At 42.1% G+C, this 25,146-nt stretch overlaps 1 protein-coding gene across 1 annotated transcript in view; it reads left to right on the plus strand.

Annotated features, from left to right (window-relative positions):
- The window catches only part of ADAMTS2 (ADAM metallopeptidase with thrombospondin type 1 motif 2), a 177,647-nt gene that overhangs the window by 93,515 nt on the left and 58,986 nt on the right, over nucleotides 1–25,146 (plus strand). The window contains exon 4 of the mRNA XM_039559584.1: nucleotides 24,053–24,255. Coding sequence (XP_039415518.1) covers nucleotides 24,053–24,255 — 203 coding nt within the window. The remainder of the gene's footprint in view (nucleotides 1–24,052; nucleotides 24,256–25,146) is intronic.

The raw sequence follows: 25,146 nt of genomic DNA on the forward strand, positions 1-25,146 counted from the left end.
TGGCAGGGACAGCTGAGCTGCAGCTCAGTTGATTTAGGAGTGAGATTCAAGACTTGCTGTCTAGACGTTCTCTGCAGTGGATTTTCAGCTTCAGACTTAACGTGTTCCTTTTTTCCAAAGTCATTCAAATTGACTGACCTTTGGAGTCTGCTGAAAGAAAAGCAATCCCTCATTTCGAGATGTTGTGGTGATATTTCTTTTGTGTGTTTGTAATAAGTGGCTTTAGCCTTCTCTTCCGTCTTGTTTATGCTTATCTCAATTTAATCTCTTAAATTTATATGATCTCCTACTGTAAAGGCAGTGTTAAAGATGTTTTTGAATATTATTATGAATATAAAACCCCGTTGCTTTTGGAATGCTCTAACTGCTACACGAGTATTCAGGTTTCAGAAGAATTTATCCCCTGCTTGTATAGCAAAATAAAGAAAAGTTTGTGGGCACACAGGTTTGGATTCAGGTATATGGCTTGGGAAATGATGCAGAACATGAATTGCTGTTGGTCTTTGGGTAAATGCAAGTTTTGTTGAAATGGCCATTAAACAGAGACTGAGGGCTTCTGTGGCTCTGCCTGCTGATGGGTCGGTCTCGCTGCCTGGGTTTGGCAGAACGAACCTGTGGCTTTATGACACATGTTTTAATGGAAATGTCCCATAGCAGAGATTAACAAACTTTCTTGCAGACAGTTTTGCTTTATGGTGCTGGCTCTGTGTGTGCCTCTCCCAGGGCTCGTTACCCTCTCTGCAGAATACAATCTCTGCTAGTGCACTTAACTGGGGGCCATTCCTACACTAAATAAAACAAAATGCTTATGTTATTACTGGTCCAATTTTTAGTTAATATGTGGGTTTGAGATAGCACAGGATATATCCCTGGTTTTAAATAGTGTCTCATTAGCCACGCAGACAGCATCTTTCTGCATTATAAGTTACATAAGTTTAACCTTTGTTTTCCTTAACACCAATTTAACTCCCTTCAGTTACTCCTAACGTTAATAGAAAAGAATCAGAGTAATTTTTGATTGGTAATATCATATTGTCAAAATGAGTATGTATATTGAAATTACAATTGGGAATAATCTAAAAAGATGATACATTTTAGACGATGCAATTATCCCTAAATTAGGAGTAACAAAAATGAGGTGTATCCAACATTGAGATTATAGTCAGAGAAATCCTAGCAAGTGAAGACACAAAAATATAAAGGATGAATTATTTTATTTTTTTAACTTAAAATTTTAAGTTAAAAAAAAGATTTGCATCTATGTTCATCTATATTCTCAGGGCAGGACGCTATTCTTTGTGATTTAAGTTCTGTAACTTCAGACAAGGATGTACTGTATCCTTCATATGAAGATGGCTGGAGCCATCTGAAATATCCGCCAGGCTGTGCAGGTACTCACTGAACACACACAGCAAACCCCAATACAACTAATTTCATTCTCCCTTTCCCAAGCCTAGGAAAGTTTCTTTACACTTGGTTGTGATGGGCATAAAGCATCCATACTGTCTGAGTTTCAGAATTTTGCTGAAAATTCCTTGGAATGGGTTAAAGAAGAAAGAAACTTGACTTGTTCAATTTACCAACTTGCATTCCAGGATTCTGAATGTTCCTCCAGCTTCCAGTGATTAAATAGCAGTGCTGGTGTCTGGACAGGCCCAAGGGACCTGGCTGTGCTTTTATGGGCACAGACTTCTCTCCTACAATGTGCTCTGATTAATAGCCATTGTGTTGCCTGCTCTTTTCCCATTACCAGGAGTTCCACAAGAGCATAACTCTGTGGTGAGCTGGGATCAAGCTTTGAAATAATCTACTTAGAGAGATTTGAAATGGTATTTAAAAAATAGTGGGACAATGATTGTGAGCTCTCTGCTTCTTCCTAGCAAGTCAGAAGCAAAAACTGTGGTTGGGGTTTTGGGCTGACTTCTCTTTTGATTTTGAGACCAGTGATGCAGCACATTGGTTGAGCTAATGATATCTCCAAGTGTACTAACAAAACACTGCTCTGGTGGTCTTGAAAAGCAAAAATATGGGATAAATACCTCGCAGTCCTCTCAGCGACACGATTATCTCTGGCACAGATGATGTCTGCTTAGTAATGCTTATGTTCTTAGTTGCATTTTGGTTATCTTGCAAAGATTAGGATGAAACTGTGGTGCTCTTAGTGGGGAAATCTCTCATTATTTTCTGGAGCTGAAAATATGCTTGTACATTTTGGAGTTGAGGTTTGAACCAGCACTAAACTGTCTGCTGTGAGATAGGACCTTGATAAGGGGAAGGAAGAGAAATATGAAATGACTTATAGGAAAGACTGAGCAGTCCAACAGCATCTGTGGTGTTGCTCCTAAATGCTTTTCTACTCCAGAAAATGTATTTAATGTATGGCAGCACGCACATAATCTGTTGCGCCTTTCTTTTTCTCTGTTGTGCAGTTTTATCTTGCACATTAAGTATCTCACCAGACTCTCGGTCTGTTTAATGTTCAGGATACTAGAAGATGACTTAGACCTCTACATGAAGGATGCCCAGCTGTTCCTGTCTGCAAGCATTTGAGTTATATCTTTATTAGCTAGTAAAATAAAAGGCTGGATAGCAGAATTGTGGAGATTTTCCACCAACGCACAGTTCGTGTGCCTGCAGCTCACACTGGAGGATGTTTGAAATGGCTTTGGCATGTTTTCCTGTCTCTCTTACTCAGTTGAGCACATACCCACTTCTCAGAACTATTGACAAGGTTACTTCAATTCACCCACATATTTGGATTAGTTTTTCACTGGTCTCCATGGTAAATAACGGAACTAAAGGCCTTGGCTGAATGGAAGCTGGAAGAACAATGCAAGAACATCTGTGCTGCTTGCACACATTATTTGAAAATCTCTTCTGTCTACGTATCAAAAATTTGTGACAGCTGTGAAGGTCCTACAATTCCTTCAGTGCAACTAAAAGATTAAAAACCTAAAAAAGTCTGGAATTGTATTTAAAGCAGTCACATCCAAGAGACTTTCTGAAGGCAGCTGCTGGGGAATGAATTTAAACACTTTTTATGATATCTGATGGAACAGAAGTAGAAAAAAGTTAGGCTGGGGTTTTGAGAAATTAAATCCTGCTCTTGCTTCTCATGGGTTGTCATCCCAACACTGGCCTGTCCCTGGAAAGATGCTGCTTGAAACACTGTGCTGGGAAGAGAAGCCAGCAAGATAGAAAAGGGCTAAAATCCACGAGGGTGTGTGGAAGTCACTGTGGAATATTGCAGTCACCCGGGCAGTCTGGAGAATTACATCTGGATCGTGAAGAGTCAAGTACCATGGAGAACAGCTGCTGAACCCTGTGCCTGTTGCCAGCTGGACAGATCCCCTCTCCTGGGGCAAGGCAGGGCAGGCTCTGGCGGGCACGTGTGGTGCCTACAGGGAGGCACAAAGGTCTGTTTGCTCTGTGCTATCTTTACCGTGGAAGAGCCTCAGGAGGGTCACTGGGCTGGATTTAGGAGGTGTCAGGTCCAATGGACACCATCTTGCTAAAGCTGATCACCTGAATCATGCCTTGTGCACTTTTCCTTGTTTCTAGTGTGGAAACCAGGCAAGAAAAACACTTACGGAATGTGACTGCTTCGGTGTGCCACTGCATCTCACCTGTTTGCAAGGTGTGTGAATGTGCCGTAGATAGAAATAGGCAATAAAAACCTGCCTAGGTTTTGTGTTTGGCTTTTTTTTTCTTTTTTGATATGGGTAATAAGCTCACAGGAAAATGTGGTTTAAATTACCAGTAAAACCCATTAATGGAGGGACGATGAGAAGGGTAATCCTCAAGCTTTCCTGAAGGTTGAATGAGGCAGTGGGGGTTCCTGGAATATGCTTTGAAGGGTGCTCCGTGTCCTGCTTAATTTATTGCTGCCCTAAATCTGAGCAAGGACAAGGCTGAAGACACATCCACAGGGCCCGTGGGAAGTCTGGAAAGGCTGGTTCTTCTCTTTTGGGTGCACCATGTTGCTGTCTCAAAGTAGAAGACTCTTCTGAGCCAGCCTTGGAGGCACAAAGGCTCTTAGGTGGTATCATCTCCTCCTGCTGCCATCTCCCTGTTCTGCTGAAAGGCCAGCTGATTATCGTGAATTTTGCTGTTATTTGATATACATCATTTTCTAACAAAATCCAAAGAAAGATGTGATGAAAGGTTTATATGTAAGTAATTATAATGCTGCAGTATTCAGTGCAGGCAGAAATTAATATATGAGGTGAAAATGTCAAAATAAAAGGTCAGGAAAGTGAATTACAGAGAAAGCTGAGCATTAGCTAAGAGGCAGTGTTTGTTGGCAGAAGCTCCCTCCAGTATAAAAAAGGTTAGGAAGGAGGCTTATGAAGACCGAATATTTCACACACAATTAAAATTCTGTATCAGTTATCTTGAAGAGTCATGTAGCATAGTTAAACTAGGACAATTAATATAATGAAAAATTCATGTTTATAGCTTCTGGCTTTTGCCTGGGGATACTTCATAATCCAAAAGTGACCCTTTCCCTTAGAGGTGATTCCAAGAGCTTGACACGACATAGGTGGGGCAAGGGAAATATAGTCAAAGAAAACAGATTTCTTAAAATAATAGCCACCAACTATAAACACAACTGAGAAACATTTAATAACATTTCTTTTTCATAATAAACAGAGCTATCCCTTTATATAAGCAGGGCAGCCATGCAGCATTAAACAATGATTTGCTAGGGCTGTGAGTGGTGGAATCACCGTTTCTATTTTAGCAATAAGCAATAACAATAAATTGTTTAGGAGGATGCTACAGAAAAAAGTGTTGGAGGAAATGCATGATGATTGATTTCTCAGAATTAAACTACACAGACATATTGAATCAATGAGCTCTTTGTTCTTAAAGCTTCACCTACTCTGGCTGCTGAAATTGGAGATTTATGTTGTCAAAAAAATTGTAATAACTATAAATTTCTATGCTGGTGTCTGTTAAAGTTAATCCACTTGCTTCCAATATGAAACTGATTGTTTTTTGGTTTTCCTAAGTTGCCTCACAGATTTAGTCATCGGAATAGTTGGTTTTCCTTCCAGCAGAGGTTTGCTATTAAAGCTGTTGTCCTACTGAATGTAGATTTCAAGGATTATTCATTCATTTACTTAATGTATTGCCCCAAATTACTTATGCAAAGTAATGCAATTTAATGGTGGAGTTATTGATCATTTTTGCTTTTGTAAATGTACTTTAAGGAGGCAGATTAAATGAATCTTAACAAAATCTGAAGTTAAGTACTAAAAGGATCTCTACTTTGGCAAGCTTCTGTAGGCAGCGTGCTCTAGACCTTGCATAACCTGGCACGGATCGATGGCATCTGGTGATGTGCTGACTCTTGGGGATGCTGCACTAGCAAAGTACCTGTGTGTGGTGTTCTGCCTGCAAGCCTGAAAGTGACTCTTCTCCTCAGCTGCACAGAGACCTCTTGCACATAGTATTCACTTTTGTCCATCTCTATTGATAGCTGTACCCGAATCTTCATTAATTTTTAACACAGATGCACTGTATGCAATGTAGGAAACTGATGTCTCCTAGCCAGACGATCCCAGCAGGTCTGCTGGCTGCAGTGAGTCTGCATCCTGCCCCTGTACTGGAAGCACTGCCCACAAACCACGGGTGTCAATAGCAAGTCTTGTCTGTGGTTTCACACCAGTTGCACATACAAGGTCCAAATCCGAAATGGATGTACCCGTGTATTTCCTGTGGTATAATTCATTTATCTCACATAGAGTTTCCTGTTCTCTAGACTGCTGTGAATGACTGTAACTATCCTCTTGTTAGATCCTTTGCTCCATATCCCCTGCCTTTTTACTCTATTTTAAGGAGGCAAAGTTTGCCTATGTGTGTAACTCTCTTCCTCCCATTTTTCCATCGTTTGCTTCATCTTCTTTCCCAACATTCTAACCCTCTGCCTCAAATCAGTGTCCCCAGCCAGCTGACCATCAGCAGCAGGTGTAGGAGCAGGTAGTTTCTTGAGTTACTGGTTTTAATTAAAAGGTTGTTGGAGGTTCTTTTGTTTGGGATTTTTTTTACTATTCAGCTACTACTGTAAAATCCCAGCTGTGTTTTTATGTGCCCGACACAACCCGGTCTAGGTTGCAGCGGAGGAATTTTTGATGGCGTGGTGCAGCTGTGGGTGCACTTCTCTTCTGAAAGATGACTTTGCAGAGATGACATTGTGGACTTCCATATGCATTGCTGTGAAATGCTGCCAGATTTCATTGTGCTGTTGGAAATAGAGCATTTGTTTGAGTGCTGACCTATATGAAGTCAAGCCTGGGTCACAAAATCAAGGTGATTTCTCTCCTCCTCCACTCATCAGCAACAACAGAGGTTTGTACCCAGAATTTAGGTAACCTTGTTATGTCAGTCCAGATGCAACCCAGGTCATTTTTCCACATGTATCTTGATCCTGTAGTAAAACAAAATCACAATTAATTATGAAGAGAAATGGGTCAGCTACAAAATACATCTAGAAAAAATGCATGATATCTTAAAATATTTTTAAATCAGGCATGGGATAAGTGTAAATCCTAAATCTCCTTAAACTGTTTTTTTTTTTTCTCAATGGAATTAGTAAACCTGTGCCTAACCTTACCTTACTCACCTTCTCTGGATGTCATAAACTCTGTCACAGGCTCCTGGGACCCAGGATGCTGCTCCTGTTGTGTTATAGCCCCATTGATGTGACTGTCACCTGGAGGTTTGGAGAGTGTGGTTCGTTCTCTGTCCTTTGGCTGTTCCTATGTTATGAAATCACCATTTCCAGAGCAGTTCACCTCGAAGAGAATGTGTTTGCTTGGAGTGCCAAGGCTGGCTGTGCTGAGCCCTGCCTGCCCTCTGCTCTGCTGCAGAGCTGTTTGCAGTCCGTGGCCTCAGGATGCTCCTGTAGATCTAACGTTGATTTAAGAGGAAGGACCAGATTGGGGAGAGCAGTGGGCTCACTGAGAGTTAAAGTTTTTAAAGCTTTTAATGGAATCTGTAACATCTGCATCTAGAACTGCAGCATAAAAATTAATTATCAAATGATAATGCCTTTGATAGGAATCTCTTGGTTAGGAAAGCTGAAGATGATTCCATGTAAATGCTTCTCCTATTTGAATTATAAGAAAAATCAGTATTTCTGGTCCTTCTTCTCTTTTAGCAATTTAGATTATCCTTCTTAAGGTAAGACCTGCTCTGAACCTGATCATGGATTTTACTCCATGTTCACCACCATGAGGTTTGAAAACTTTATACTTCAGTAGCTGTAGGGAAGTGCTCAGCATCTCAGGGTCTGTGTTCAGGAGAGCCACCCGTCTAATAACTGATTTCTAGTTAGTTATTTTTTGTGCATTATCTTTCTGCAGATACAAAACTATTCTTGTCTTTTTCATTTTGCTTATCATTATTGCTGTTTAATGATAGATGATTCAAGGGAATACACAAAATGAAGAAATCTTGGAAACCTCCCTTAGGGTGTTGTGGAGAGTATATGTGGGAATGCACAGTTTAATTAAGACTACCTGGCAGACATTCAGGCAAGGGAAGTCATGTTTAAGTAATTTGCTGGAGTTGTTTGAGGATATAACTGCCACAAGAGATAAGGGGAAGTCAGTGCTTATGGTATATTTAAATTTTGAAGGAGGTTTCTGCATCCAGAATGAGTGTCCATGCTGTAGCCTGGCAGGAGAGGTTCATGACTGGCAGGACACTGAATTCGGGACAAGGTCCATTGGGAAGCGGTATAGGAATAACAATTTTCCTGCTAATCTTCTGTGCTAAATGCCACCTGTATTGCTGTGTGCACTGGGGAAGATGTTGTGTTGGAAGTAATCCATCATGGAGTGGGACAGCTGAGGAAGTGGAGAGTCCATGGGTATCTGTGGGAGAAGAAGTTGTCAGTGGAAGCCACCATTCAGTGGAGCCTGGGGACAAGGGGACCCAGGGACTGTGGCACTTTGCCTGCTCTCTACTGGTGTCTGCTGCCTGTCCCTGCCAGGAGCTGGGTGTTTGTGTCTCCTCCTGGCCCTGCCTGTGGCTGCCAGAGCACCCTGGGGAAGGGACCTGGCAATGCCAGCCCAGCGGGGATGTGTGTCCTGGGAGAACAGAGCCTTTCTGCCTACAGCTGAATGGGGAAGGATGGATGTGTGTGGGGATTATCTCTATTGTAGGTGGAGATCCTGGCTGTGTATTCATAGGCTGCTCTGACCTGCTGTGTATAGGTGGCTGTACAGGAGCCCACCTGGGTTCCTGCGCTGAGGCCAAGGGTCATTCCCAGTGATAAACTTCCATGTGTGTCATGCATCCAGCCAGGAAAATCTCCTGTCCCCTGCAAAACAAGGAATGATGTAAACGGACAGTGCAGACACACTGTGGTATATATAAACTTTTATCCAGGTATTTGTGTTGTATATATATGGAGTAGGTTTAATCACACATAGCAGGGAATTGTGTAACTGTGCGGGAGGATTAACCTTGATTTAATCGGAACAGTTTTTTTATTGCTTTTAAACAAATTGACAGGTAAGCACTGGCTCCTTAGACATGACAGCTCTCATGCTAAGTCTGGATGACAGAAGATTTGAGTGGTTTCAGCATTAAAACATCCAGAGAGGCTTTTCACAGCCCTGGACCCAGTTGATGTGATGTTAAGAAGCCCCTAACTTCCCAAATCTCATAAGGGCTGCAAAGTTAAGCACAGTGTTCCTCAGCTTAGAGTTTAAACTTTTAAATCCCAACCTGCCAGGCAGTCAGAACGGGCCTCTTGTGAAGGTGAATTGCATTTAGCATATGGTTTTATTAGATGAGACTCTTCTCAGCCATGTCAGGCATGAAAGACTGAGTATAAATAATGTGTTTAAAGGCTGCATAGAACTGCTGTCTGTAAAACAATGTGTTGCTCTGAAATTGCCAATTAGGTCTCCTGCTTGTTTTGTTGTGGAAGAAAGACATGCACTCTGACAGTTCATACTTTTTTCTTTTGTTCAGAGTAGGAAATAGAAAATCCTGGTCTTTTCTCACATTTCCAACTGACATTCTAAAGAGGCTTATTCAGTGCTGAGATGTGCACGAGTTACTGAGTTTTATTGGGTTTTAGTTATGGCTAATAAAACCCATTTTCTGCCCAGTTATTTAATTTGCATCTATAATTGCTGCAGTTGTACATAAATTAGACATGCAATCGGAAGCCTAATTCAGCTTGTCTACTCCTTCTGCTACACCCATAATTATGGAGCTGTGGTAGCTTCATGTTAAGAGATTTACAGAAGTTTTGGAAAGCATTTGGCTCCAGGGAGGAAATGGCTTGTTGCTATCAGCTGCTTTACGTGATGGTCATACAGAACGCCCAGCCTGGGCTGGAAACACCAGCACTGATGAGGGACACCCCCTGCCCTGCAGGATTTCCAGTCAGAGCAGATCTGGCAGGAGCTGTAGCAGCAGCCACGTGCTGTGGTGCCAGTGCAGCCGTTCAGAGCCTGGTGCAAGTGCTGGCCCTGCGTTACCTGCCCTGGTACAAGTTTAGTCCCTGGATGTGTCTTTCCAGCCTCTTTCCCTTTCCTCCCAAGCTGCCAAGGGGAAGAACGGGGAAGCTCCTGGGATCTCTACTCTTGTCTTGGCTTCTTTCTTTCCCATGCATCCGTAAGTCTGGGGAAACTTCAAAAGCTGAGAGCTGGTATTACTCACATGGGCATTACTCCAAGATAACGTGTGTCAGGAAGGCAGGGGTAGGAAGAAGGCTGTGCTGGTGCCAGCTGAGCTGTGGTGGTCCCACATACATGAAATGGCTCCGTTTGGCCCTGTCAGCCTCTCTTCTTGCAGTTCTTCACCAGTGTTTCCATCAGTGGTCCAACACTTGAAAGCACATTAAAATGCCTCTTCCCAAAGCCCTCTGGCTCCATGGTCATACTCTACAAGTATCTGCCAAACAAAGTAATCTTCTTTCCAAACCTAAACAACCCTTCTTCCCTCTCACACATGCTTTTTGGCATGAACCTTTCCTTGCTCAGATAATTATCTACAGAACCTGTTGGGGTTTTGCCATGACTTGTCTTTGGGGAAGGGGGTTGGTTTTCTAGAGGTTATTCTGAGTTGCAAGGAGAGAGAAGGTGGAAACATGTCCCTGTTAAAATTAAGGTGCTGATATCAGCGGGGCAGGATGTTGCCCACAGGCCCTTGGGCATGTTTTGGCCTTGCTGAGGTTGATAGCTGTAAGTAATGTCTGGATTGAACTAGATACAGGCCTGGAAGGCTGGGAAACAAACAGACAGGAGCTGCCTTTGCAGCTGGATGAGAAGGTACTTTTTTTTCCACTCTCTCTTTCCCCTGACTAATGGCAGCTGAGGGTTTCTGCAAGACGAGTTCGTTTCCCTGGGTGAATTTGGGACATATAGGCAAGACCACATGCTGTACTCTATAGGTTTTGGGTTTTTAAAAATCTTTTCACCAGGAAGTTCAGTCGGTTGCCTTAGTTTCTCTGTTGTGAGACTTCAAATGCATCTGAAATTTGTGATGTTAAGATATAATCCTGGCAGGTTAATGCTTCAGACATTTTGTTCTTTGCTGACTTTCCTTGTACTTTAGGTGATCCAAATACTGGTGTTCTCTTTTGTCTCCCACAGCATTGCTTGGCTTTCCAGATGAATTTTTAAAACATAATTTTAGTGGAATTGCCAAAAAATATTTAGTTCTCCCAAACATAAAAACCTCACTGTGGAGCCCACCTTTGGTCAGAAGAGATGGCTGAAACTCATGCAATGGGCAGTGGTTGCTGCACTAATTTCATACCACAGTTCGACACTCTCGCTTTGCGAGGAAAAAAGAAGAAAAAACCTTTAAAAGGTTTTTCCCTTCACAAGCTGCTTTGCTTCCCCTCTTTTCATATTGTAATTTTTTCATTGAGGTTGGGTTTGTTTGGTGTAGGTTCCCCCCTCTCCCCTCCCTCAACAAGCTGGTTGCTCAGAATCTGTATTTTCTGATTTTTAGCCCGGCTAAGAACCATTGCTAAAGTCAGAGAACAATCTCCCATTCAACTGGTCAAGAAGTCAAGGTCAAGACTAAAATCTCAAAGCTTAAAGTGAGGCAGTCTCTGCAAAAAAATCAAGCTCTCAGGTGGGATCTCCCTCATATTCCTGGTTGTGTCAAATTCCCAGAGGTTCCAATTCTTTGGCAAGGTGCAGCCCTTTCCTTCTTTCTGTGAACTAACTGCTTTAAATCCCATTATACCTTCAAGACCTAAGGCATGGACAAACTTTGCCATGCTTGGAGTCCCACAAGACAGAGCTGGCTCCTGTCACTGGGAGATGAGCACCCCTATGCTGGCAAGGTTGAGTGTGCCCAGAGAAACAACTCAAGGCCAGTCTGGATGAGGTTTTGAACAACTTGATGATGCCTCTGCTCATTGCAGGGGGGCTGAAATAGGTGGCCTTTAAAAGTCCTTTGCATCCCAAACTATTCTATGATTCTATGTCCTCCTCTCTGCTGTAGCCTGAGCTGGTTGGGCACTTTCCTATTGCGGCATATATGTTCACCAAAATGAAATGTGAGTCATTATTACATTATTTAATTTATTTTTAATCACTAAAAATCCCCTGTGATTTGATTTGAAAATAATTTCAAAACAATCACAGCTTTGTTTTTGGTGAACCAGTTATTCAGCAAAATATAAGAGTTGCCCAGCTGCACTGCAGTATTTGAGACCAAGGCACCTTGGACTCAAACCAGAATGTAAGAAACCTTTCCGAATGCTTCAGAAATTTTAGAGAAGATAAGCCAGAAATAGATTGGAAAGAGCGAAAAAGTAATACATTAAAATTCTCTGATCCTAAGAGAAATGTAGGAAAGGTTGAATGGAAAGCTTTGCACTGAAAAGGCAGCCTGGAGCTCACTTGACTGGAGAACCAGGCAATGAGAGCACCTGGATGCCATCAACCCTCAGCTTTCTTCTGAGGCTCACTGGGACAGTAGTAGCTGCTGATATCATTTTTCTAATAAAGTTGAAACCAGTGAGAAAGTGATGGGTATTGATTAGTGTCAGCTTCAATAAATACATGTCCAGCTCCCACACTGTGCTGGAGCATTCCGAGTCCTGCAGGTCCAAAGTAATTGTTGAGGACTCATGGGGGCTTCCAGGGCACCACAGCAAAGAGGAGTCTTTATTGACTGTGGTACTTTCATGTCTTATTTCATAACTGAGTAGCGCTGTTGTTGGACAAGTAAATGCTGTTTTGTATGACTTTCAAAAACATTCTTTTTCAGCACTGATTTATGGTCTCAGATCTGGTTGAACAGGTACAATGGATGAACTGAAGGAGACTGAAATATTTGTGGTACTTATGTTGCTGAGGAGACAGGTAGGAAGCTGCTCTTTGGGAACAACAATCTGTTGAAGAGACAGACCCTGACACCCAACATGTGCCTTCTTCAGCTGCCAAAAAATATTACTTTTCCCTCCAGCCTTGCTTCCCCTTTGCTACAAATGTCACTTCATTCCTTTAAAGTAAGTTCAGTTACTGTTAACTTTGCTGTTTATCTTTGCAGACTTTTCTTTTTAGGATAATGGGAAAATATGAAGAATTGCTATGTTGAAACATTGAAGAAATAATACTCTTTTGCTCAGCAAGAACTGAAAGTGGATGGAGTCTGATCTGACTTCAGATAAGGGAACCACATTACTACTTCTGTTAGCACAGGATGCATTAATAATTAATATCAGAGTTTGTATGATCTATTACCTAAACATTTAGGTTTTTGGAAGAATAAAGAAGATTAATATCGACAACTTTTTACCTCTTGATTCCCAAAATGGAACATAAACTCTGGTGCTGCAGCCGATGATTTGTGGAAGGTTTTTGTATTTCTGTTTTCTCCCTGTGATTGTTGTTCAACTGATCACAGGTATTTTTAGAATCAGGTAAAGTAGGAGTGGCTTGGTTAGCCAGTTCTTAACATGTGGAAACATGATAGAATTCAACTAATCAAGTCCAGTATTTGGATAAAAATTGTAAATCATTGCAGGAACTCAGATCTGGAGTGACTCTGTTTTTACCAGTTTTAGAGAGAATGTGTTAATCACTGGAAGCCTTTACCATGTATGTCAGCACTGCTCTCAGTTAACTTCTTGGTTACTTTAGCAACTGCTTTTTAAGGCAATTTGAAAGAGGGTTTTTTTGGTGTTGGCTTTAACATTTCCATTTGTTACTATGCAAAAGTAACAGGCTAGAGGCTAAATGGTCTTTAAATACTGTTCCAGTTCCAGAGGCAGAAACTACTTGGAGCTTTGGAACAGCTGTCTACTTTTACCCTTAACAGCATCCACTCTTTCTCTAGCATCCATTGACTTGTTTAGTCCTCTTAGCTTTCATTTGGGTTAAAACCATTTAAAGAGAATTTAATTGAGTTAAAAAAACCTTTAATATCTCAATTTTCTGTTGTTTCTGATAGTTTTCTAATGTTTGACTTAATTTAAAAACATTTCTAATAGGAAGCTATCAAGAGTGTTGTTCATCCCTCAACCCTCCAGCCACCTTTGTACCTTGTTAAAATACACAGTTCTCTTATTTTAGCAATTATTACATGTAAGTATATCTATACATATGTGTGTGTATATATATATATAAAAGAGGTTTCTCAGCCCTTCTTACTGGGCATTATGCATTTGCTTTTCAAAGTCTGATTTCATTCTCTGTAGTAAGACCAGAGCAGTCATTACTATTAAAGCAATTTTATAGCATTCTGCAAAGGGAATACAAATGCAGTTGCTGACCACTTTGAGCCTTATTTGCACAAAGATGATTTCTTTAATTCAGGAGATAAATTCCTTGCTACCTAATTCTTGAAAGGCTTTTATTTTGAGGTAACTCTGATTTGTCCCTATAGAAGAGTTGTCTGTTGCCTGCCAAGGAGCACTACATCCTACCAGCTACATCTCATTTAGTAGACGAATGACCCAAGTTTGATTAGGCTACAAGCCAATTTGAAGGACAAGTCAGTCAGTGCTGAGTATACCTTCTTTATCAATAAGATGTGAATAACCCAACAAAAATACAGAGGTCCTGAAATTCTTTGGAGGAATGGGGGTAGATGGTGGAAAGAGAAAAAATGGAAACTCCTTTTAGTCCTGGCACTTATAGTTGAGTTCGGTGAAATTTTTTATTGGTGATAAAAAATCCTGAATTTTTCACTGAACTTCACATGGGTAAAGAAAGAAAAATGCTGAAAATGTTGAGGGGTTTCATGGCAGTGCATTCTAAACAAACCATCTCCCTTCTTTCCCTTGAGCTATCTTATAATTTTAATTGATTCTCTGCATTGAGACTCAAAGTGCATGATTTCATATCAAATGAGTAAAGTATGATTTCAGATGAACTGAAATGTTTTGTTTGTTCCTTCAGTTTAAAAAAAAGTTCAGTATTCAAGACCATTTGACCTGAAAGGAATTAAAAATATTTTGGACCTGCCAGAAAACTAAATAAATGCATGTTGACCTGCTCTAATCCCTCTAAAGCTCACAGATATTAATGCTAAATTTATCTTGAGAAAGGAACCTGCCTGCAGGTGCTGGGGAGATGGTTTCCCTGGCAAACCTTGGCGTTTGTCCCTGCTCTCCCTGAAGCTCAGGGGCTGTTCCCAGGACACAGCTTTCAGGGATGGGGAGTGGGAGGTGGGAGGAAGCCCTGGCATTTCTTTCCTATGAACTGCAGCAGGAAAACTGACGGTGATTTCTTTTCACTTTTGCATTTGTGTCCTCACAACTTCTGCCTCTAAATTTGCCTTTTCACCAGAGGGTTTTGGTATCCTTGCACCCATTCTTCTTCTTTCCTTCTTCCCTACCATCCTTCCCTCTCTCTCCAGCCCCAATCCATGTTCATGAAGAGCACTACCTGTTGAAAGCACATTTTCCCTGCTGTCATTGCCAGGACCCATCTCCCTCCCACCCATCCACCACAATAGAAGGGCAGCATTTCACAGTTTGCCTTTTGTAGGGCCTGACAGATTTAGAGCTCTTGTACAAATAACAAAAGAAGCCTTTGCCCTTGATTTTGAAATGCCTTGGGACTAAACCTCATGCGCTTTCACTGGAGCAGAGACTGATTCTCTCTTTCGGGGTTTTTTACTGTCATTTTGAAGTTTAAGAAATTCCTGCATCCTCCAAGTGAGCTTTGTCCTTCCTACAGTCTCTAATCAATTGCAGCTGGGTTTGTTAGTGCAGAAGGTCCAAGCAGATTCAGCAACAAGGATATTTTAAAAACATAGGTAAAATTGTAACTCCTTCTCCCTCAGTTTTAAATCCTGCCAGCATAAGTAGCCAAGGCATCATGTATTGCAGTGCCTTTGCTCAGCCTGTCCAGATGAGGTTTTCTTCTTCTAATACTCCAATTAACTTTTTTTTTTTGTCTGTCTCTCTGACTGCTGATTTATGGCATAATATTCTGAGATGTACAAGAAGTCGGTTGAACTTACGGATATTGCAAAATACACACATTTTTTACCTTAGAATTTGGGAAAATTTCTTCCTATACTTCTCTTCACAAGGTGAAATGAGCAGACTGTTTACTTTGTCTAATTAAAAGACCATTATGATTATGTAGGAAAGAGGAGCTGTTTGCATTGTCATTTTTGCAGTATGTTATTTACACTGATGAGTTTTATATTCTACTTGACATCGAGAACATTCAATTGTATGATTTACGACTTTGTGAGACTTTATAACTGAGAAAAGTGCTGCCCTTTTAAAAGGATGGAATAATTCCACTTTGAAATGTTTCCAAAAGACAAGACTTGAGGTTATGGCTAAAAAGCATAGGAAAGATATATATTTGCTTCAGCTGTTATTTTCAGTAATATTTCCAATGATATATCGTTATTTTAGGTATTTCTTTGTCTTTTCTCCCTGATCTCACCCTCCTGCCCTGGTTAGGAATTTGACTTTTGTTACCTGTGTGGTTTTTAATATTATTTTGTTAAACTGTAATTAAACTTCATTTCCCCTTCTTGCAGAATACTTGGCTTATGGAAAGACAACTGCCATCCCATGTAATCTGTTGTTATTCAGGTCCTGCACCACGGCTTGGCATTTCATTCTGTTAAAAATGCAAGTGGGATTGTTAGACATGTCACCTACAAAGCCAGGGGGTCAGCTTGGCAGCTTACTTAATGTGCTAATTTGCTGTAATTTAATCATGCTTGGAATATGGATTGGACATCTGAGTATCTCGGTGGCAGACTTGGACTCAAATAGCCCATAAACACTTCGTTAAAGCCTGGTCAGGAAAAGTGAGTTGCGGCCGGCTCCTTGATCCCTTGCCTTTGGGACTTCAGGTGGGATCTTTGGGGCTCGTAGAACTCCATGGAGCTGTGGCTCTGTGCCCAGTGCCTGTGTGGAGATGTGGCTGAACTCTGCAGTTTAATTAATTATGCATTAGCTGCAAATGAGATTGAGTGCGGTGAGCTCCCTTTGTAGGTCTCTGTGAGTGATACAGAGCAAAGCCTGCTTTGCCCGGGCACAATGTGCACTCCAGGGCTTGGGAGGGGTGGAGCCCTTTTCCCAGGCCAGATGTGGGCTCCTGGAGTGCGTGGGGTGTGGTAAATCAGGCACCTTGTTGTGCAAGTCACAGGCTCTGCAATACAGGCCAGCTTACAATGACTTGTCAAAATATTTGCCAGATAGCACTTCTTAGATGCAATCAATTAAGTCAGTGAAACTTAGAAGTTGGCCCCTAAATTAATTTCCTAGAGTAGCTTTTTTGCCCCTTTTTGAGCTTACTTTTAAGCACTGAATTTGGGCATCTTGCTCGTGCATTATTTGGTGCTAAATTGTGAAACCTGTATTTGCATTAGTAAGGCTGATAGCTGAAAATTTTCCAAAGGATAAGTTTCGCTGTTGGACAAAAATTTGTATTCTCTTCTCAGAGAGCTCCATTTCAACCAGGTCACACAGACTGGCTGGTTTACTGGCTGGTTTGCCATTTCTTTCATTTCCCCTTTTTGACTATTATGTTGTAAGACGAAAGTTAAAATTTTAACACAGTATGTGTCACCATTTAAAAAAAAAAGTTTTAGCCTGGGGTATTCTATTACCTCGCTCTCACTTAATCTTCTAACAGTGCAATTATCTCTCATCTTTATGTTATTCTTTGTGTGACTCTGGTCCTGATGAGATCAGTTTAGTTTTCAGCTTATCTTTTTAGTATTGTTATATCTTTTCTCTTTGTTGTGATATGCCAGAAAAGATCTCCCTGGCAGCACCTAGCTGTGGTTATTCTTAGTGCCTCTGGCCTGGCCACTTGCCACTGTGTCCACCTGGTCATTTTTACTGCACTAATTGGTTTACCCTTTGGAAAAACTTTTTTTTTTTTTTTTTTTTTTTTTAAATTCTCTATTTTTCAACTTTGGTAGGTTCATCTTTGTTTTCTTTAAAACACTGATTCTCTGATCTAGGTTTAGATTGCATATTAAGAAAAAGATCTTCCCTGTGAGGGTGATGAGGCCCTGGCACGAGTTGCCCAGAGAAAGTGTGGTTGCCCCATCCCTGGAAATGTCCAAGGCCACGTTGGAGGGGACTTGGAGCAACCTGGAAAGTGTCCCTGCCCATGGCAGGGGGATGAAATGAAATGAGCTTTAAGGTCCCTTCCAACCCAAACCATTTTGTGATTTTATGATTTAGGCAGGCACTTGAGCATATCCTGAGTTTCAAAGTCACTGTGCTGTTGCAAAGGTGACAAGAAGAAAAGGGAACATTGCTTGTGCCTGTGTTTTTGCAAGAATGTGCATTCACTCTGCAAATGGGGGACAAGAGTTCTGCCCCAAGGAATTTACAAGAATTGCTCTCTATATGAAATACTGTTAAATACTTTGAACTCCTGATTTCAAATGCCAGGACAAGACCATTCCAGCAGGAGCTCAGCTGCTGCTATCTGCTGGCCTTCAGGCAGCTTGAGTCTGAGACCTATTTTTGGAGAGCCCAGCCCAACTCACCCCAACAGCTGTGGCAAACTCCCCCATGCCAGATGAAAGGTGGAGCAGGCTCTGTGTTAAAATGTGATTTGACCAGAAATGGCATTACCATAACTGAGAGGCAGGAGGTTGTAATGAGATCATATGGTCAGCAAGGCATGCAGCCAAAAAGTTTCCTTTTGGATGGCTGCTTCTTTGCAGATGAGGGCAGGACAATTCATAACGTTGGAGAGGATGCCTGGTGCATGCCCAGTCTTTGGTTTACTAGTGTGATCTTGCTTTCGGTTTATGTAAAAAAGTGTGAGGAATTTGATCATGCTCCTCAAGAGAATTCTGCTGCAGTAATTGCTCTTGGTTAACGATTTACCAAGTAGCAGCCATTGTTAACCTGTGAGTCAAGAAATCCCAAGGATCCCATGAAAATTGAGCTCCAAGTTAAAATTGCGTTGAGGCAGTGTCCTCCTGGAGATGCCTTTTAAACAGGGCTGACTTGGTATCCTGTACCCAGTGCACTCTGTGAGATTTCCTTCTCTTGTTTAGGCCGTTTTCAATTTGCTTTCACCTCACAGAAGCTCTCTCCCATTTTAATTCCCTGCTGCCTTTACCCAGTTTTCTTATGAGTGATCTATAGCAGAAGGGTCCAAATTCAGACTGTAGCATGGGAAAGGGATTTATAAATTATGAAACGCCAATGTAGCTGAGCAGGATGGTTAAGGGGGAGAAGAAAGACAAGTAGAGGACATTTGGAAAACAAAGCAGAGAGCAGAGGAAGGTGAGCAGGGCTGTAAAACCAGCAGAAATAAGTTTTTAAAGAAATGAAAAATCAGAGAAACTATTGGTTAGGAAATGAACAAAGCACAACATGATTGTGTGCAACTGGACTGAAAAACAAAACCCCAAACTGAGGAACTTAAAAATGGGAGAATGAATCACTAGGGGATAAAATCCAAGGTTTAATGACTGTTCATTGTCGACTCCAACCTCCATGGGTTGGGCTTCAATTTACCATGGAAGACAAACAAGGGTTTTGGTAGAATACATGATCAGGCTAATTGGAGGCTGATTAGGGAGTCAGTTGATCACAGAGGACTGATGCAACAGAAGCCTACAGGATCTGAGTGGCAGGGAGTGCTGCAGAAAGATGGCTCATGATTTAAGGTGCAATTCCCAAGAGAGCAGTTCTCTGTCAAGCTGTCAGTGGGGCTTGGTACTTTTCCAGAGGTGCAAATGTACTTGAGCAGTGGGAAGCTGAGAGCTAAAGCGAGTCCACCCTGTCTACTTCTGCTTCGGTACCACACAGCCTGTTCCTCCTGCATTTGCAGCACCGAGGGATGGATGGGCTCATGCCTACACTGGGATTGTAGTTCCAGGCTTGGAGCGGCACTGCCACCAGCTGTGGTGCAGCTGAGCAGGGCTGGGTGCCCAGGCCTCCTGTGCTGTCACAGATGTATTTGCCACCACAGCAGAACGGGCTCCAGCTGTGCTTCACTGGTGCTCAGTCTGAGTCACTGGGGTGAAAAACATAAAAACAACAACGCAAAAGCTAGCGGTTTGCAGCAAGGAATGGGAAGCTGGCAGTTCCTTCAACAATGTGTCCCAGGAATTGAGATGAGTGGCAAAGCAGCAGATCAGAAGTGCTGGTCCTCGTGTGGCTGCAGAGAAGGTGCTCAGCAGTCGGCTCAGGTGTTCGTCTGCTCCCACACTGACAGATGAAGTGTCCACAAAAGCAAACCAGCTGCATTTCAATGGTGGCTGGCTGGTCTGAATGCTGCACACTCAGGTTTGAAATGAAATTCCAGCTCATTGCTGTGCTGACAAGCTGCAGATGATGGCTGTGAACATGACACACAGTTCAGTCTCCCAGCTGCTCATCCTGGTCTCTGCTCAGGGCTTGCCAGAAAGTTTCCTTCTCCCTATCAGAAAGAGGAGGTAAAATATTAGAAACTGCTTTATTACGACAATATTGCTGCTGTGAGATTGGGGAACCCTAAGGCTGGTACTGTTAAAGTGCAGTTGTTTCATAAGGACTGTAGGTGCAGCCATATTTTCCTGAAAGGGGTCATGAAAAAAACCAAAACAAGGTCATGAGCCAGCAACTGTGGATTTGGTGGATGTCCTAAAGGGAGTGACAGAAAACACAGGGAGAGGCAGTTTTCATGGCAGGCAGTGTGTTCATGCTTCAGTAACTCAGAGCAGCTGTTTGAGCTTTGCCTGCCATGATGGGTGAGGCAGAATCAGGAGATGTCATGTAATTGGGTTTCCATAAAGAACATATCAAACATTCATGAACAAGGCGAAAATTCCCAGAAAATAAGGTGGTGTCATCCCAAACTGTTGCAGATGGAGAATTCTTCTGAAGACCTGCAAAGGCAATACTAATTTACAACGTGGGCACTTTTTATTCCTTCTCTGGAAGATGGTCTGCAGTTGTAGGAGAAAATTACTAAAACACCACTGAGTTTTTAGCTGGCATTAGAAAAAAAGAGGGGTTGAGGGATTTTTTGGATGAACTGTTAGAGTGCTGCTGTCTTTTGATTTATTTTGAATGAGCAGCAAAAGTGAAAAATAGAAGCTTGTCTCTGAGTGGTTAATTTTCACAAATGTGAATTTTTCCTAGCAGGAGCAAGAGGGTTTCAACACAGGCTGTTGTGAGGCTCTGCAAATGCTCTCCATCTCTCTTGGGAGATGGAGAACAAAGTTGGCACCAATAATTAGTGGCTGATTTGGCAAAAGCTGCTGAAAATTGATATCTGAGGCAGAGGTCTTGGGATGATTTAGTAAAACAGTGCAGTTTGAGATTACTTTTGTGATGTTAGTGTTCAAAGTGCAGGGGTGATCAGAAGGAATGTAATGTGCAAAATGTGAAGCAGGAATATGGTGTCTTATTTAGTTCTTTGTGCTTTCTCTTGAGCTTTTCTAGCCTATTGTTAGCAGTACAATGATACAGCAAAGTTACTGATGTTAACTAAGGAAAGTTGAGATGCCAAAACACCACAAATTTCTCATTTACTACAGATGGAGCTTTGTTTCTCTTTGCTAAGATAGGGGTATTAATTTCACTTGGATGTAACTGTCATTTAGGAGCAAATCCAACATGGAAATAACATCGCATGGTCCAGAAAATCCAGCAATTCATCATTCAAGATCCTGAGAGGCAGAGCAGCACTGGAGGAGGACTCTGTGGGGTTTGTGGTCAGGCGTGTGTGGAGGCATCCCTGCCCATCTGGGGACAGCCTCCGGGAAAGAGCACTGGGTGGGAAGTTGGGATATGAACCAGAAATCTTGCAGCTACTGTTGTAAATGTTTTGAGCTGTATTTCTGGTCTTGGGATGGTTCCAGCACCAGCTGGAGCCAGTGTGGCTTTCTTTCTGCTGGGAAACACATGGGGTTGGTGCCTCAGAGGTACCAGTGCCCACTGGATGTGTTGTCTTGAGATGGAACAGTTGAGGGGTGAAGGTAACTGTGTGTATGGGGAATTTTTATGGTCCAAAGAAAATTTAAAGTGGTTGGTTGGCACCTACTGGCAGTGAGATGACTTCCAAGGAACATCCTGGTAACTTTTCTCAGGAGTTGGCAGGACTGTAGGGACTACAGTGTGACAGTGATGAAGTGAGCAGCAAAGAGGGAGGACAGGCAGTTTTCACTGCAGGATGGTAGGATCACATTTTGCCTCTGGCTGATTTACTCACAGCAGGAATAAAGACACAGCACCAGGAGTTAGTTTGACACATAAGGGAAAGAAATGAAAGCACAAAAGCTCAGATACCTTGACAGCCAATCACCCACCCAAATAACAGCCCACTAGCCAGCAGAGCTTCCTGTCCACAGCCTCACTGCAGGGCTCAGGCTCTCCCTCTACCCAGCACTACTGTTCTGCAGTAGCACCTCTGATAGCTTTGCCTTGCTGCTGATTGCTTTAGCTTTTTATGAGCAGCAGAGAGAAGACATGACCTGCAACCCCTGCCAGTCTAGGCTTACTTTCTTACAGATCTTTTAAGATTTATGCTCAAATTTTACAGTAACTGTGATTTTTCTTGTAGATCATGAATATATGATTGCCTCATGGTCCCACAGTGAGTCCCCACTGTGATGGCTTGGTCACTACTTCTGAGCATTAGCTAGGAAATTTTAACACTGAAGTTTTCCTGATGGATTAAACCACAAGGCAGGGCTGGAGCTGGCTGCCTGGCAGGTCTGGAGCCTGATAAAGAGATGCCTCCATTGCTGCCAGGCCAGGCTCATTCGCCCTCCATGGTTTATGTGGGAGTGACAGCTGGGCTCTTTGTGAAGAATGAATTTTCATGCTGAATCATGGATTCTGATCAGACTAATTTTAAAAGCTTGTGGCCCCAGGAGCAGAAGCTGGAGGGAGCCTTGAGGCTGGCAATGAGAACGTGGTGGTTGTGCTTGTTAACTACATTAAACGTTGCTGTTTGGGGAGAAGGACATGGGGGCTCCATGGGGATGTAGGATCATGACGTGGGACCTTCTCTCTGTCCACTGAGCAAGGGGAGCCCTGCCAGTGCAGCGCAGAGGAGATCCCTGCAGCTGTGGATCTCAGGACAAGCGTGTCCTTGAAGCTTGCTGGAAAATGGCAAGAAGCTGCGTCTTTCAGGGGCTGTCCTTTGCCTGGAGGTCTCTTCAAAGAGGACAGAGACCAGCTTCTCACCACACAAGGCACAGCCTGGGGCCCGGGGCAGTAACGATTGCTCCGTGTGGGTTGGGGATGCCTGGTGTGTGTCCCTGCGGGCAGCCGGAGGCTGTGCAGGTCGGTGTGTTGTTCTCACCTCAGTGGGGAGCTGTGGGGCACTCTACTCGGGCTGCACATTGCCCAGCACCTGCTGACACAGCAGCCTGAGGCTGCGAAGTTCAGGCAAGAGCACAGATGTTCTTGCGATGAGCTCAGTGATCTGGTGACTCATTCCCTTCCCAAGCAGCCACTTTTGATGTGAAAACTTCAATAAATGAAAATGGAGAATCCACTTTTGTAACATTTCCAAGAGCTATTTCTCATTTCTGGTTTGAAGGTGACGGCTTGGGCTTCCTCCCTTTGCTTCCCAATATATTTCTGTGAATGAAGCATTGGGACCTTTACTCAACTCACAGCCCTCTCACCACCTTTGCTGACCTCTCCAAGCGAGTCTTTCCTGACATTTGCTAAAATCAAGAGGTTTTTAGTGGTGATTCTAGTCTCTTGTAATGCAAATGGTAATAATGATATTAATACTAATCATTGTTATTCTGTACGATGAAATGTCAAGATTCCATATTTTCAAGTTAATTTTTAGTGGGTAAGTGCCACATTAAGCATGTCCATCTTGTCAGAGAACATGCTTTTCATATCACAGGAACTGTTAGAAATTATTAGTAATGAAGGGACAACTGTCGTGCCTGGTGGGTTGGTCTTTGACATGCAGTAATGCAAAGTGACATGGAAAATTCAGAATGAAGGGTGTAAAGCTGCTCAAAAAATTGTGGAAGTTGCTATAAATTAATCTTGTATCTAAAATGTGGTACTGAGCTGTTGTGATAAATAGGATCCATGTTACTACTGTTGGATTGCATGTGTGTAACTAGGAAAGGAGCTAATGGGCTGAGGCCAGGGGGACTGGTTTGGTGGTACCTGCCTGGATAGCAAAAGGTTGTAGTGGCAACTGCACTTACCTTGAAATAGGAGTCTGTGGGCAGTAAGATCAGACTTTGAGGTATGTGTCTATCTTTAACTGTTCTAAATAGAGGCTATCCTGGGTAGCACAGGATCCCTGGACAGTGTATTTCTGTCAGAAGTACTTTTAAGCAACAGCTCCATTCTTCTCATCAAGATTCTCATCATTGGTATGACTTCTCTTTTGGGCCTGTATTTATTATGCAGTATTACTTTGTAGAAAGTATTGCTTTTACTTTGCAAAATAAAAACATTTTAGGCCATATTTCTCTCTCAATTAGGTAATTTTTAATTGACATTACATGAAACTAATATATCATTATTAGCTGTTACATAACACTTAGAACATAACAAATACTGCTACTTCAAATTTGTCTTAGCTGAAACCTGAACCTCTCCTGGCTGATAACTCATTTGTCTGTTTGATTTCAGCCTCCAACCTCACTGGTTTGGACAATCTTGACAGCACGCTGGGCCTTGTTGAAGAGCAGGTGCAGAGATCGAGGCAGCGCCGTCGAAGGCACGCGACAGAGGATGATTACAACATTGAGGTCCTCCTGGGGGTTGATGACTCAGTTGTTCAGTTCCATGGGAAAGAACATGTTCAGAAGTACCTGCTGACCTTGATGAATATTGTGAGTACAGCCCTGCGTGCTGCCTGGCGGGAAGGCTCTGAAAGGGCTGGGAATGTAGGTTGGGTAAGCCACTTGAATAAGAAGTAAAAGATTTTTCTCGTGGTAGGAGAAAAAATAACTCTAGGAGGGAAATCCAGGCCACTTTCAGAAAATCCAATAGGGAAGAAGCAAAAAAAAAAAAAAAAAAAAAAAAAAAAAAAAAAAAAAAAAAAAAAAATGGAGCCAAGACAGAAGCTGAATGTGGGACTGTTAAAATGTTCAAAGTCCTGCTTATGTACTTTGGTGGGTGGGGACACAAGGTCAGGGGCTCAGGTTTTTGGAAGTCATTATGTTTTAGCTGTATATTCCCTTAATATAGGGAATATATTTAGCTGTATATTCCCTTAATCTAAGCTTCCTGCTGAGGAACACAGTTTGAAGAACTGTCTTCAAATAAGGTTCTAACAGAAATTACAGTTGGCTTTTACATTTTTAAAACTACTCAGCTAAATTCTTTGATTTCTCAACAGCCACTTTAGGTCCCAGGGCACGCTCCTTGTTCACACTGCAGTAAGATGTTATGCAGTATAACACTGAGCTTTCTTAAATTGATTTAGTATTTACTCCATGACTGACATCTTTAGGTTTCCTTAGTTAAATATTTAATCTTCAGAACCATAGTCTATGCAACAAACTATATAGTGTAGGAGTGATGAAAGGAGACACTGGGGAATATTGTGTTTGAAAGAATCACTTTTTATTTCTAAATATCAATGCACCAGTCCTCTAGTACCCCAGACAGTAAGCAAGGATGCTATTTTTTAAAAAAGAACCAAGACTTGAAAAATCATCCCAGATCAAAACCAAAATAGATTTTATTCTTTTGCCCAAAAAATAGAAGTAAATGATAGC

This window comes from Corvus cornix, chromosome 13, assembly GCF_000738735.6.
Source record: "Corvus cornix cornix isolate S_Up_H32 chromosome 13, ASM73873v5, whole genome shotgun sequence".
Classification (NCBI taxonomy): Eukaryota; Metazoa; Chordata; class Aves; order Passeriformes; family Corvidae; genus Corvus; species Corvus cornix.